The sequence below is a fragment of the Ammodytes marinus genome (genome assembly GCF_949987685.1).
Source record: "Ammodytes marinus genome assembly, chromosome: 1".
Taxonomy (NCBI): domain Eukaryota; kingdom Metazoa; phylum Chordata; class Actinopteri; order Uranoscopiformes; family Ammodytidae; genus Ammodytes; species Ammodytes marinus.
Genome location: NC_137230.1, coordinates 486,111 through 502,492, shown reverse-complemented (window position 1 = coordinate 502,492; position 16,382 = coordinate 486,111). Strand labels below are relative to the sequence as shown.

Sequence of the window (16,382 nt, the reverse complement as noted above, 5' to 3'; positions counted from 1 at the left end):
AACAAATGTCTCCTTCTAGTGTTGACTAATGGCTTAAACAAGCTTATCTCAATGTATTTGCAGTAATATTAATTTTATTTTGGTCTTTAATACAGACTGAAAATGTTATTAACAGTTATACATGACAAGTGAGGAAAAATTAAATCTATAAACAGATGAAAACACTAATTTAATAGCCTATAATTTTGAATATAAATACATATATTATATTAAATATTTAGAGCAGGTTTTATGTTAAGGTGCAACAGTTAAATTTAATGATTGAATACACTGTGTGGCTCCAGTAATGTTTTGGGTGGAAGACGGGACCAAAATAGCTCTTGATAGTACCATTTCTAGACCCCTTGCTGAGCTGTTGTAACTTTGCTCAAATACAAAAAAAATATCAGTTTTTTGTTAGTAGTCCAATATCACAAATTTGCTACAGTGGGCTTTACAGCCCATTGGTGGTGTAGAGTAGCTGAAAACCATACTTGAGTAAGGATAGAGATTCCATATCACACATCTATTTTAAAAAAAGCCCAGCAAGGACATGATCAAGAAGTTCAGAGTAAGGTACCATCTTCTGCTCCGCTTCTATACAGCCATCGTTGAAAGCATCTGGGCGACCGTGGCTCAGGTGGTAGAGCGGGTTGGCCAATGATCCAAGGGTTGGCGGTTCGATCCCCGCCCGGCCACCTGTGTCATGGTTGTTATGTCCTTGGGCAAGACACTTCACCCACCTTGCCTGGTGTGAATGTGTATGACTGCTGTATGTTTGAGGAGGTGGTCGGAGGGGCCGTTGGCACGGAATTTATTCATTAAGTTAGGAAAAAATCTACAGAGCAGGAATTCTTCTCCCAGGACGGATAGTACAGAACAAGATATATCACAAAAGATCACAATCAATGACAATTATCACAAGCAGATAAGATGAGGATAGTCTGAATGCAGTGTTGTGCCTGAACGCATTCAATGAACGATCGTTCATGAACTCGTTCATATTGGGGGCGAACGTGAACTGAACGTATGTATTTCTGCATCATGAACGTTTTTGCGAACACGCTCATTCTGGCGTTTGTGAACGGCGCTCTTACAGTCGTTCAATCGTTCGAGTGCCAGATTTCCAAAGAAAACCCCCGCTAAAAGACAGCGTAAACAGCCCTTAATGTGTAGCTGAAAAACACCCAATCTGGCAACACATGCCACCACAACGTGGCACCGCCGCTGCGTCATCAAAATGCGAAACACCGCGGAAAAAAACAAATGAATGCAGCAGCACTTACTCAGACCATGGACCTAGCCTCAGGCTCTACCCTCTTCTTCGTATGACTGTTACCTACCTCCGATTGTGTTTGTGTTAATAAGTATATCAACACATCATCTGGACTTTGTTGTTAACAGTAGGCCCTACACTGCAGTTTAGAATGGTCTCCTTGAGGTTTTTACTATTTTAAGTTGTAGGCTAATTTGTTTGTAGAGTACAACCTGCCTGGTATATTTTTCAGTATTGCTTTCTTTGAATGACCTTTCATGTGAATTGTTTCCAGGTTTGGAAAATTATAAAAATGGAAAAACATTTGCACCTTAACCGTTTTTGTTTGAATAATTCTTCATTAAAAAGACCATTCAAACAGCAACTTTTTCCTCATGTTTTTGAGAATATACTGTAGGGGGGAAAAGCTGCAGCTGGCTTCTAGTGTGGACTGAATGTTATTGAAATAATTTCTGTCTGTGGTTCTATATGGAATGTGGCAATTATTTAGAAAAATAATAGCCTGCAGCAACATATTTAAAAAAAGAACTATGAACTAGTTAATTTTTTAACTGTGAACTTACACTCAACAAAAATATAAACGCAACACTTTGTTTTTGCTCCCATTTTTCATGAGATGGACTTAAAGATCTAAAATTCATTCCAGATACACAATATTACCATTTCTCTCAAACATTGTTCACAAATCTGTCTAAATGTGTGATAGTGAGCACTTCTGCTTTGCTGAGATAATCCATCCCACCTCACAGGTGTGCCACATCAAGATGCTGATCTGACATCATGATTAGTGCACAGGTGTGCCTTAGACTGTCCACAATAAAAGGCCTCCCTGAAATGTGCAGTTTTGTCTCACAGCAAAATGCCACAGATGCCACAAGCATTGAGGGAGCGTGCAATTGGCATGCTGACAGCAGGAATGTCAACCAGATCTGTTGCTCGTGCATTGAATGTTCATTTCTCCACCATAAGGCGTTTCAGAGAATATGGCAGTACATCCAACCGGCCTCACAACCGCAGACCACGTGTAACCACACCAGCCCAGGACCTCCACATCCAGCAGGTTCACCTCCAAGATCGTCTGAGACCAGCCACTGAGACAGCTGCTGAAACAATTGGTTTGCATAACCAAACAATTTCTGCACAAACTGTCAGAAACCGTCTCAGGGAAGCTCAACTGCATGCTCGTCGTCCTCATCGGGGTCTTGACCTGACTCCAGCTCGTCGCCGTAACAGACTTGAGTGGGCAAATGCTCACATTCGATGGCGTCTGGCACATTGGAGAGGAGTTCTCTTCACGGATGAATCTCGGTTTACATTGTTCAGGGCAGATGGCAGACAGCGTGTGTGGCGTCGTGTGGGTGAGCGCTTTGCTGATGTCAATGTTGTGGATCGAGTGGCCCATGGTGGTGGTGGGGTTATGGTATGGGCAGGCATCTGTTATGGACGAAGAACACAGGTGCATTTTATTGATGGCATTTTGAATGCACAGAGATACCGTGATGAGATCCTGAGGCCCATTGTTGTGCCATACATCCATGTACATCACCTCACGTTTCAGCAAGATAATGCACGGCCCCATGTTGCAAGGATCTGTACACAATTCTTGGAAGCTGAAAATGTCCCAGTTCTTGCATGGCCAGCATACTCACCGGACATGTCACCCATTGAGCATGTTTGGGATGTGCTTGACCGGCGTATACGACAGCGTGCACCACTTCCCACTAATATCCAGCAACTTCGCACAGCCATTGAAGAGGAGTGGACCAACATTCCACAGGCCACAATTGACAATCTGATAAACTCTATGCGAAGAAGATGTGTTGCACTGCATGAGGCAAATGGTGGTCACACCAGATACTGACTGGTTCTGAGTCCCCAGACCCCCAATAAAGCAAAAAAATGCACATTTCAGAGTGGCCTTTTATTGTGGACAGTCTAAGGCACACCTGTGCACTAATCATGATGTCAGATCAGCATCTTGATGTGGCACAACTGTGAGGTGGGATGGATTATCTCAGCAAAGCAGAAGTGCTCACTATCACACATTTAGACAGATTTGTGAACAATGTTTGAGAGAAATGGTAATATTGTGTATCTGGAATGAATTTTAGATCTTTAAGTCCATCTCATGAAAAATGGGAGCAAAAACAAAAGTGTTGCGTTTATATTTTTGTTGAGTGTAGTTCAGAATTTTTAATTATGAACTGAACTAGTTCATTTTAAAGGGTGTGAACTGAACGTTGAACTAGTTCACGTAGAAAAAGAACTTTCCCAACACTGTCTGAATGTAGGTTGACTTCAGATGCTTCCAGATGAAGGGCCACACCGTCGCTCTTTCACGTAGAGATCAGGGAGACCAGAGGCACACATTCATTCCTCCACGTTAACCTGGAGGAGGACAAAGAGACAACCACTGAGTCAAACAATACAGAGAGATTCAAATAAAAGTAATGCACTAGACCAGGGGTGTCAAACTCATTTTCACAAAGGGCCACTCTACGATATGATAATCACTCTAAGGGCCAGACTGACATACCTTCTTTTTAATCGAAAAATAAAAAGAACATATCTAAGTAAGTATATAAACTGCGTACAATGGCTAGTTTTCGCTTCCAAATTTTCAGGGGACAAATGATAGGTGGAGGGTATGGGGGTGCTCCCCCCGAAATTTTTTAATGTCAAACACTGAATTTCCTGCATTCTGGTGGATTTTTATCCACCGATCAGTGCCTTTTCGGCATCAATTTATGTTGGAAATGTCTTAATTTCTGTAAAGGAAAAGACAACATTCAGGTTCCTGGTGAAACAAAGGACTATAATGCAGTAAGGCTCTCAGGCATTCTGGATTGAGCCACAATATTTATTCTCCTGGATTTTTCAAAACTTTCTGCATATTCAAAACATATCACATGTTTTGTTTTTTTAGGAATCATGACGCAGCACCATTGTTAGCTATTTATGACACTTTACATTGGTAATGAAATGCCAAGCCACCATTGGAAACAAAAGGGGAGGGCTATCGGCAGCTAGCTAACGTTAGCTAGTTGGCTATATTGTAACTTAAAGCAAAAGTTAGAAACCAGATAATTTTGGCATTAATCCTTTGACACTTGACACAATCAATCATCAATATTAGCATGCTATTTAGCCACATATGTTGGCCTACAGCCCTCAGAAAACTGACAGCTCTTCTTAGATTCATGGCTTAAAATCCTGAGCAGTGGAACTTTCAGCAGACATTCCTAGCTGTAAGCCACGTAAGTTTCCGAACAGTTGGAAGCGTATGCAACGTGCGGATATGGCACAGGCTCCATGAAGAATGAAAAAAAAAAAATATATGTTTTTTTTTTTTTTTTTTTTTTCTTTAGAATTGATTCAAATCGGCCGAATTGATTCGCGGGCCACATCAAAACGTGTTGCGGGGCCTTGACTTTGACACGTGCACTAGACGATCAATAATTTTTTCCAAAAATAACGTTTGGAATAAAGGAAGAAACCGCGACAATTGTATATTTATTTTTGAGTTAATGCAGATGTAAATATGTATGTATATTTATATGTGATAACCGTCGTAATATCCACGGATAACACAGCTGCGGAAACACAGCCACAATAGTATATTTGATTTGAGTTTATACGACAAAAGAAAAATTAGCGCAAACTTGTGAGCATACAGTATCTCACAAAAGTGAGTACACCCCTCACATTTCTTCAAATATTTCATTATATCTTTTCATGGGACAACACTGAATAAATGACACTTTGATACAATGTAAAGTAGCGTGTTTACAGCTTATATAACAGTGTAAATTTACTGTCCCCTCAAAATAACTCGACACACAGCCATTAATGTCTAAACTGCCGGTTACAAAAGTGAGTACACCCCTGAGTTAAAATGTCCAAATTGGGCCCAAAGTGTCAATATTTTGTGTGGCCACCATTATTTTCCAGCACTACCTTAACCCTCATGGGCATGGAGTTCACCAGAGCTTCACAGGTTGCCACTGGAATCCTCTTCCACTCATTCATGACAACATCATGGAGCTGGTGGATACTGGAGACCTTGCGCTCCTCCATCTCCTGTTTTAAGAAGCCCCAAAAATGCTCAATAGGGTTTAGGTCTGGGGACATGCTTGGCCAGTCCATAACCTTTACCCTCAGCTTCTTTAGCAAGCCAGTGGTCGTTCGGAGGGGTGTTTGGGGTCATTATCATGTTGCAGTACTGCCCTGCGGCTCAGTTTATGAAGGGAGGGGATCATGTTCTGCTTCAGTATGTCACAGTACATGTTAGCATTCAATGAACTGTAGTTCCCCACTGCTGGCAGCACTCATGCAGCCCCAGACCATGACACTCCAACCACCATGCTTGACTATAGGCAATACACACTTGTCTTTGTACTCCTCACCTGGTTGCCACCACACACACTTGACACCATCTGAACCAAATAAGTTTATCTTGGTCTCATCAGACCACAGGACATGGTTGCAGTGATCCATGTCCGTAGTCTGCTTGTCTTCAGCAAACTGTTTGTGGGCTTTCTTTTGCATCATCTTTAGAATAGGCTTCCTTCTGGGACGACAGCCATGCAGACCAGTATGATGCAGAGTGTGGCATATGGTCTGAGCATTGACAGGTTGACCCCCAACCCCTTCAAGACCTGCAGCAATGCTGGCAGTATTCATACGTCTATTTTCCAAAGCCAACCTCTTGGTATGACGCTGAAAACGTGCACTCAACCTTCTTAAACTGGGCCACAGGGCAGTATTGCAACATGATAATGACCCTAAACACACCTCCAAGACGACCAATGCCTTGCTAAAGAAGCTCAGGGTAAAGGTTATGGACTGGCCAAGCATGTCTCCAGCCATAAACCCTATTGAGCATCTTTGGGGCTTCTTAAAACGGGAGATGGAGGAGCGCAAGGTCTCTAATATCGACCAACTCTGTGATGTCGTCATGAATGGGTGGAAGAGGATTCCAGTGGGAACCTGTGAAGCTCTGGTGAACTCCATGCCCAAGAGGGTTAAGGTAGTGCTGGAAAATAATGGTGGCCACACAAAGTATTGACACTTTGGGCCCAATTTGGACATTTTTTCTTAGGGTGTACTCACTTTTGTTGCCTTCAGTTTAGACATTAATGGCTGTGTGTCGAGTTATTTTGAGGCGACAGTAAATTTACACTGTTATACAAGCTGTATACTGACTACTTTACATTATATCAAAGTGTCATTTCTTCAGTGTTGTCCCATGGAAAGATATAATGAAATATTTGAAGAAATGTGAGGGGTGTACTCACTTTTGTGAGATACTGTATATTTTATCACAAAAGTGTACCTACGCCATAGGTTTAACAGTCAGATTGCAGTTTTTGCATTTCCTGTCTAATTACACGCCCATTTCCTGGTGCGGTAAGGAAAGAGGAGAGCCTTGTGTGATCATGTCGGCAAGAATGAAGAGTCTTGTCTTAAGCGAAAAATGTCGGTGCCGACATTTTTCGCTTAAGACAAGACTCTCTTCATGCTTGCCTGTTGTGTAGTGCTTTTCCTCTTCATTAAATTAATCAGTGGGCTACACTGTCTCGCTGCTACGATGACACCATTCACGTAGCTGCCGCAGCCAGTGCTGTTCGCTCACTGTCTCTGTCGACTCGCCCCGAGCCGTCTTTGTGCATTTACCGGCGTTATACGCTCAGCAGGGGGGGAATATATTGGAGCGGCCACACAGAAAGTGTGAAAATGCATGACAAGTTTTAACCGCCGTCCGACCGCTGCTTTCAGCAGCGTGAGCGGTGGCTGTTCCAAAATAGCAGTGTACACTGTCGGACCTCTAAAGGCTACACTTTGTCCCACTGCTACGATGACACCATATAGTCACATAGCTGCCTTAGCATAGCCTATGCTTCCAATCCGCGGTTCTAGTCATTCTAGTGGGTCCCGAATCGTGAGGCTTGGTCCGTACAGATTTCGGATCAACCGTGATCCGTTGCACCACTAATTATCTCCATCAGTTTGTTGACACACATCATTATCATTGCTGCTGGCTGAGCCAGAGCCACCTGTTGGATTGACAGGAGGAGCTGGAACGTTACCGGTTAACGATGTAGACCATGGACATGTAGACAGCTGTTCTTCCGCTGAAGGTCCCGCTGCCACGCGCCGGGTGCTGTAAAAAAGCTTGATAGCTTTGGCAGCTTTGATATCAAGTCCTGCCTTTGGTCCTTCTTCTTTTTGATTTGTGACCCGCTCTGGTATGTTCCCTTCATTTTGGTTGGTAGGTTTATCTCGTCTCTCTCTATCTTCTCCAGCTATTTACTTTTTTGGATTTTACGCCACAAACGTGCAGCGTCATGAGCGTTATGTGTAATGGAATAGTCCATGTAGTGCAGACTGAAGTGGGGTGCACGGTTGGCAGAAAGGCTGTCAAAACGTGAGTAATTAGACATCCCGATGATACTATTGTGAAGAGATTTTTTATAAAAAACAATAAATATGGTGCAAAATATAAAGAGGGCATTTTGGGGGCTCCAAAGGGGCTTATGAGGCCCCGGGGCTCCAGGCATTGAGGCCTGTTTTGCCTCAATGGACAGCCCGCCTCTGATTGTGTGGCAATGATAATGAAAATCCTTTTTGCCACAATCTTAATAGTTTATTGTAAGGGACTTTGGTGTGATTAAGTTGAGGCTCCATGTTATTATTGATGCCTGTTTTCCCTCACTCGTTTTCTAAAAATGTTTTTATCAACAAGCTGGTTTTTGCCATTTCACAATTTTCTTTATTACCATTTTTCTTGGTAAATAACCACACACTTTTTATGGCTGACTAACTTGTTTTGCTCATGTTAGTAGTACTCATCTGAACTGAAATAAATGTTGTCTTTCCGTTAGTCTCTTCACAAAAAATACACTAAAATGGCTTCTATTACATGTTCAAATCACAAAAAAATCTTCTGAGGGTGATACCCCCAGACCTCCCTACAGGAGTTTAGTGTACAGATGTCATGTCACCTTCTTCATGGCTTATGACTTTGCACCCCTCCTCACAATAATTGTAGTTTTCAAGTGCAAAATGTGTTTGTATTAAGGGATATTTGTTAAAATAATGTTAATGTAATGGGCAGCTGGATTAGATACGAAGACAAAGATTTTATTAGAAGTACAAATTAAGGCGAAAAATCACACATGCACGATGGGGTACTTTTAACATGGCAACCAGCTTTAGGGGGTACACGAGTCAAAAAGTTTGGGAACCACTGCTGTACACGACACGAATGAGACTTGTAGGACAGCTAGCAGCTATATGGCCTAGTTAGCCAGCTGGGACAGAAATGATAGCGACCGATCACATTACAAGGACTGCACTGATTACCTCAATAAATTATTCAGGCCGAGACACGGCTTGCATTTGAAAACAAGTATCCTGAAACAAGCACTTAACAGTCAACTGTATGATGCTCGTGTTTACGTGCATAGGGATGTACGCAGAGGTGTGGACTTGAGTCATGAATTTGAGACTCGACTTGACAAAATGTTAAGAGACTTGCAACTTGACTTGGACTTTAACATCAATGACTCGTGACTGGACTTGGACTTGAGCCTTTTGACTTGACAAGACTTGCTAATTTCCCCAAAACCCAAAGATTAAAAAATATATTTTTAAGTACCGCTCTGGAGGCTCTGTATCTTTCATCATGTAGGCCTAGTGTAGCGGAGGAAACTGGTGGATGTACCGGTACCGCTCTGATCTGCTTATCACTTGTTTCACTTCAGAGGTGTCGGCCAGAACACCACTTAAGGCCAAACACGTCAGACTATAAGCATGAGACTAGGAGAGGAGGAGTATGGTGTATCCGCTCTTTATTTTCCTTCTTTCACAGGCACAGCAGCATATATCGCGGGAAAAGAACAAAAGCTTACATTCCGCTCATGAGGAGACGTTAGAACAGCTGTTGCTACCCGCGAATTGCGGCCGTTAATAACATCCATAAACTGTAACTTACAACAGCGATCGGGACTGCATGGAACCTACTTAATAACACACGGGTGATTCACATAAACTCAAATAAACACGTTTCAACTGTGGAATGATCGACTACTGCGGCAACATGCACGCTCACACACCTGACCGAGAGAGAGAAGAAAAGGAAACTTACTAAACGGACTCTCCGGCCGACTGACGTCACGGCCACTAACTGACAGCTATAATGTCATCCACACTGAACAAAACACATCTTAACACACTATAAGAAATAACAACACTGTAACCTTTAAACTTTGGGGCCTTTTCTACATGTAGCCTATGTGTGAATGTGCGTGTATGTGCTGTCGGCACAACATCCAATCAAATAAGACTGACGTTGTTTTGATCCGACAGCATTCATCCAATGACATTGCAGGACAACCAATGAAGAGGAAGTGCTGTCAAACAACGTGCCACTTGGAAAAAATTATACCAAAGATAGTAGCCTCGTTTGAGTAGGAGCCGTCTAGCTCAGACTTGCGCAATTATGACGCGCGTCTTGCTGAGCACACAGCATTTTTGCAGCATTTTTGCTGTGCGCTCAGCAAGACGCACGTCATAATTGCGCGGGTCTGAGCAAGACGGCTCCTACTCAAACGAGGCTATTTTTGTTCGGGTATAAAAACTACGAGGTGGTCAACATAAGATAAATTAATAAATGTGTTTATTCTGTAAAGGAGTGGTTTAAAATGAAGACTATTATTGCAAAATATGGGTTAAATGTTAAAAATCACTGGTAAATAGTGCAATTGGGAAATGCAATGTCTGTACAATTTTTTCCACAATTTCAATTGCACTTGTTTTAATAAATAAATATAGATTTTAAAAGCGTACATGACGTGGGTAAATATATTATTACTTTTTGGTTAAAAGGACTCGAAAGGACTCGAAGCTCAAACTGCAGGACTTGGGACTTGACTTGAGACTTGTCAGCATTGACTCTGGACCAGGGGTGGATTACTGCACGGGCACACCGGGCACAGGCCCAAGGGCTCAGGGGGGCCCTTAACCAGAGATACTGATAGTAACTTTTCATGTTGCATAGTCAAAGAGCTAAGTCACTCATGTCAATAACAGGGTCCAAAAAGGAATAGCCTAAATATAAGGATACTCATTAAAATTTAACAAGATAGAAATCATCATGGGCCCCTAAACTAGTGGGGGAGAAATACAAAAGCAAGTTAAAAACAACAGCATTAGTAGCTCTGTCTAAGGGGCTCCATGAGGGGCCTTGAAGGCCCCCTCACACATACAGAAATAAGCTTTATGTGTGAATTCTAAATTGTTCATAAAAAGTAGCTATCCACCCTTCATCTGTTGAAATGGGCCCTTTCCATCATAGAACATGGGTCTGCAGACCAATCTACTGTACTGTTTTTACAGTTGCAGAGTAAAGAGTGCTGCCTGTTTAAGAAAAATCTGAAAACTAATGTTCCTTCGGCATCTCAGGATTTGATAGCCTCTAAAATGTCCTCTCAAAGTGCACCAGATTGATGCATTTTACTTTAAAAAGGTAAAAAGAAATCCGGGGGGGCATGCCCCCGGACCCCCCAACAAGGTACAGGGTCCCTCCAACAGTATCCCAAAGTCCTGTGGGAAAAACTGACTTCCTTAATATGTTTTTGCCATTAATTGTATGTATCTGTGTGGAAAAGTCTGTACCTGACTGGATAGGGAGGAGTGGGGGGCCCTTTAACCCATTGATGACGGCTGCTGCGCGATGCCACATTGCCTCTCCTGCCTGATGCTGCATCGTGCAGCATTGTTACTTTATCTAATTTTCATGGCATGCGCAGCATAGAATGCACTGTCATTGGTTCAGATACACATGAGGTGGGTTTTGTTGATTTTTTTAAGACCACGTGACCACCCAAAAGTTGTGTGGTTTGCCGAAAATCACATCAATCAAAAAAATTAAAAATAAAACAAAATAAGAAAAAAAATAAGCCGGCTGTGTCAGCGATAGTGTATTACAGAACAGTTAGTGGCGTTTGGTGCGCAGAATCAAGGTCCACTATAGGCTACTGACGAAAATCACACTAAATATTTTATATTATTTATTCTTTTTTTTCTCCCCCATCTAATTTTGATGATTTTTAGAAAAATATGTTGGTGTGTAAGCGCTAAGGGAGCATTAAATAAAACCTGTGAACCTTAACTTTTAAATGTATTTTATTTCATGTTTCTATGTGCTACACAGGCTAAGATATTAAGGTTTTGGTAGACTTGACAATTCGTACTATTTTTTCAGAAAACCCTCAGGCATTAAGGACATGCGTCCTAGATTGCCATAGTCATCAATGGGTTAAGAGTTTGTGCCCGGGGGCCCATTATCTCATAATCCGTCTATGCTCGGGACTTGACTCGGGACTTGAGGGCAAAGACTTGAGACTGACTTGTGACTTGCTAAACAATGACTTGGTCCCACCTCTGGATGTACGTGACGCATCCCTACAGCTGACTAAGTGGCAGAGTCACACATCGGGACACCAATCCTCCATTTTAATGGCCCGTACCAATATTCTTGTACTTCTTTAGCAAACAGATACAAGGGGGGTATTTCTTAAACATTTTCCATACGTATTTTTGGCGGTTGGTTCAGTTAATAGCGCAACAACTGCTCGTAATTTCTGCTTTGCTACTTGGCTCCGGAGTCTGGCTTTCTGCCCCATTGACGACCCCGCCCACGTTCAGGAGGTACTATTTGCAGTGTAAAACGACCCGTGCTGCTACCAAAACCAAGTTGAGCTGACTCGAGTTGAGCTACTGTGCGATGGAAAAGAGCCATTAGCAATCTTATCTAGAACAATTTGTCATCAGCTAATATCTACTCACCATCCGCTTCTTGTGTGCACGCTGAAAAAAAGTTGGGTGTTTACACATACAGTGGAGGAAATAAGTATTTGATCCCTCACTGATTTTGTAAGTTTGCCCACTTACAATGAAATGAACGGTCTATAATTTTAATGCTAGGTTTATTTTATCAGTGATACACAGAATATCAAAAAGAAAATCCAGAAAATCACATAAAAAAAAGATAGAAATTATTTTGCATTTCATTGAGTGAAATAAGTATTTGATCCCCTATCAAAACATTGCTTAGTACTTGGTGGAGAAACCCTTGTTGGCAAGTACAGAGGTCAGACGTGTCTTGTAGTTGATGACAAGGTTTGCACACACCTCAGGAGGATATTTGGACCACTCTCTTAGCAGATCCTCTCCTAATCTTTAAGGTTTCGAGGCTGCCGCTTGAGCTTCAGTTCCCTACACAGATCTATTGGATTAAGGTCCGGAGACTGGCTATGCCACTCCATGACCTTAATGTGCTTCTTTTTGAGCCACTCCTTTGTTGCCTTTGCTGTATTTTTAGGGTCATTGACATGCTGGAAGACCCATCCACAACCCATTGTTATGGACCTGGCTGAGAGAAAGAGATTTTCACCCAGTATTTCATGGTACATGGCCTCATCCATAGTTCCCTCGATGCAGTGAAGTCCACCTGTCCCCTTAGAAGAGAAACACCCCCCAAAGCATAATGCTTCAACCTCCATGCTTGACTGTGGGGATGGTGTTCTTAGGGTCATAGTCAGAATTCCTCTTCCTCCAAGCATGGCGAATCACTATGATACCAAAGAACTCGATTTTGTTCTAATCTGACCACATCACCTTCTCCCAAGCATTCTCTTGAAGTTGTTCAGGTGTTCATTGGCAAACTTCAGACGGGCCTGTACATGTGCCTTTCTACAAAATGGATAAGTGACAAGACTTTTGTCAGGGACTGTAATTTTTTTTTTTTTTTTATGTTATTTTGTGAAAATAATGGAATACGGGTTTTATCTACTTGGGCGGGTTCGCCCAAGCCAAGCCAATAGCGAGCCACATTCTACACGTCTTAATAAAGCTTGGCTTACTAGGAACAGAGTGCGGGTACTAGACTGTTGAGAATGTCACAGTGTTGCTTCATTGCAATTTCAAGCAAGAATGGGAAATAATTTACCTTTTCAAAATGTCAACAATTATTGTCCTCAGTTCCCAAATGCTTACTTAGAGTTGTTAAAATAAAGCCTGATGTAATGCGGTGGTAAACATGCCCCTGTCCCAACTTTTTTGAAATGTGTTGCAGGCACAACATTTTAAATTTGTGTATGTACAAAATACAATAAAGTGTATTGGTTCGGGGGCGCCTTTAGCTCAGTTGGTAAGGCGTCCCCCTCCCGGGCCGGGCCCAGGAGCAGACCCGGGTTCGATTCCCGCCCGCGGTCGTTCTCTGCATGTCACTCCCCTCTCTGCCCCATTTCACCTCTGTCTCTCTGCACTATCAATAAAGCATAAAAATGCCCAAAAAATATCTTAAAAAAAAAAAAAAAAGTAAAAAAAGTGTATTAGTCATATGTATTAACAAATATATATGATGATGTATACTGTTCTATATTGAATAAATGTTGAAAAGGATTAGCAAATTATCACATTTATGTTTTTTTTTAACATTTTAAATAGCGTCCCAACTTTTTGGGAATAGGGGTTGTACAAAATAATGAATTTTTTGTCAATAACACTGGTCATGTTAGAACCAGAAGCTGGTGCTGACGACACATTGGTTTACAGAGCACAAAATGAATCGATGATTGACAACATTTTCCTTAAGGGGGCGTGCCCCCTAGATTCTAGAAGGTCCAGCGTCCCCCCCACAGTCTCCCAAAATCCTGTGAGCGAAACACCCTAGTATCCTTAATATTTAAAGTATAAAATAAATAAGAATGACAACAATATTTTTAGTTTAGGCACACAAATGTTGATTCCTTTTTAAAAGTTAACTGTTGGCCCTGAATAGCTGCCAATGATTGCAGGTGCGTGATTTGGACTTGAAGGATCTCAAGGCCTGTGTGAGGCTGGTGCTGCCTCTGCAGTGTGACACCAGAGGCTGTGAGCTGACTGAGGAGGCCATGAAGTACCTGCTGGAGGCCACCCAGCACAGAGTCCCTCTCCAGGAGCTTCAGGTGGTCTATGAGCACTCTGGGGACATGGACCAGACCGCCCTGGCTCTGGAGCACCTTAGGTGAGACTCTGCTGAACTGACCCTGTGCCCCTAGTTTACTAGATTTTTTTTGCAAGTTTCATAACGGTCTGAAAGTCCTTACTTTGATCATTACTTCCATTAGTGCCACCCTTTCCCTTTCTATCTGCAGGTTTTTCTATAAACAGATCTGGAGGCAATGGGATGAGGAAGATGAAGATGATGATTTTGACTACTTTGTTCGCTGTGTAGAGCCTCGTCTCAGACTGTGAGTATATGTATGTATACAGTCCCCTTCAAAAGTATTGGAACAGTTAGGACAATTCCTTTATTTTTGCTGAAGTCTGGAAACATTTAGGTTTGACAACAAAAGATGAATATGAGACAAGAGATCAACATTTCAGCTTTTATTTCCAGGTATTTACACTTGGATCTGATACACAACTGAGAAAATATCATTATTTGTAAAGGAACACCACATTTTTAGGTGAGCAAAATTATTGGAACAGATAGAATAAAATAAAGTGAATAAAACTCCTTTGCTTGCAATAACCACATCAAGCTTGTGACCCATCTCCAAACTTTTGCATTCTTCTTTTGTGATGCTTTTCCAGGCTTTCACTGCAGCCTCTTTCAGTTGCTGTTTGTGTTAGGGGGTTACTCTCTTAAGTCTCCTCTTTGGCAGGGAAAATGCATGCTCTATATTAGACCTGGGCATTTTGTGGCCCGCTGGCTGTCTCTGACTGGCCCGCTTGAGGTCAATGGAAAATTCATGGAATACAACGGCATTGCTTTTATTTTGAAGGCGAGTTTATATTTTGCGAGAGCGTATGCAGCTTACTGGGGTGGCAGTGGCGAAGTGGGTAGGGAGTTTGCCTCTGGAGTGCAGGGTCGGAAGTTCGATTCCCCGCCTACCCACATGTCGAAGTGTCCCTGGGCAAGACACTGAACCCCTAATTGCTCCCGATGGTTCAGACAGCGCCTTGCATGGCAGCTACTGCCATCGGTGTTTGAGTGTATGTATAAAAATGTGTATTGTGAAGCGCCTTGTGACCCTGGTCTGTGAAGGGCGCTATATAAATAAAGCTTACTTACTTACTTACTCTTCACTGGTTGTAAGTCGCAATTCAAAAAAAGGAGAAGAAGCTTGTATGTGCACTGTTTAAGTGCGCTGCCGTGAGCTGCGCTCTGAAAAAAAGTGACTCAGAGAAAGCTACATAGTCAACCTCCGCACTCAGGGATCGGCGCTTGGGTAAGGGTAATTATAGGGCGATAATATCAGACTGACAACCTGCTTGTACGCTCACCTGTCTGATATTATCGCCCCCCCTTCCCAGATCCCCAACGAGTGCAGAGGTTGGCTGTGTGTGGCTCGCCCCTCTCCTACGTGTGTGTGGAGGTGTGGATGTACGAGAGGGGTGCGCGATTTTAACGGGCGAACAAACAGGTAACGCAGGACACACCTCTTTATATTTTAGTGCCTATTCTAATTTTTATTCATTTTTCTATAGAAAATCCATCTCCCAGAAGGCTAAATGATGTCAGCCATTATCTCCAAATTGTAGACTACAAGACATGCAGGACACACAGGAGACAGTTGTTTACAGAGCACAAAAATCATCAGATTTAAACTTCCTCTCAAAGTCTACCAGATTGAGACATTTAACCTTAAAATGTAAATAATAGCCCAATAATAATAATACAAATATAATGGGGGGGGGGGGGGGGAGGGGGCAGGATCAGCTCTGTGGATTGTTTTATCCAGTACAGAGGACAATACAAGTAATAGATAATGAACAAAAGACTATTTGATATAGTCAAAATTTGTGTTGCAGTGTAGGATACTTATTTTTTATTTGTTGTTATTTTCATTATTTTAAAGTCACCATAATGCAGGAAACAGTGGCTTTGAAGCTCACATTTTCTCCCCAAACCCCTCCCTTTGGTTTCGGAATAACAGGTCTCTATAAGTTGGGAAGTATTGTTCACAATTGCTATCGTAAATGTTGATTAAGTGGTATAATGTTGGCATTTTCACTTTTTCTTTGCCATAACATTTACTGCAGTTTATCAAAACCAGACACTTTACTGCTTTTT

At 42.1% G+C, this 16,382-nt stretch overlaps 1 protein-coding gene across 1 annotated transcript in view; it reads left to right on the top strand.

Annotated features, from left to right (window-relative positions):
* Positions 1–16,382, top strand: part of shcbp1 (SHC SH2-domain binding protein 1) — a 101,293-nt gene that overhangs the window by 18,649 nt on the left and 66,262 nt on the right. Inside the window, exons 4-5 of the mRNA XM_080026610.1 lie at positions 14,119–14,327; positions 14,458–14,553. Coding sequence (XP_079882736.1) covers positions 14,119–14,327; positions 14,458–14,553 — 305 coding nt within the window. The remainder of the gene's footprint in view (positions 1–14,118; positions 14,328–14,457; positions 14,554–16,382) is intronic.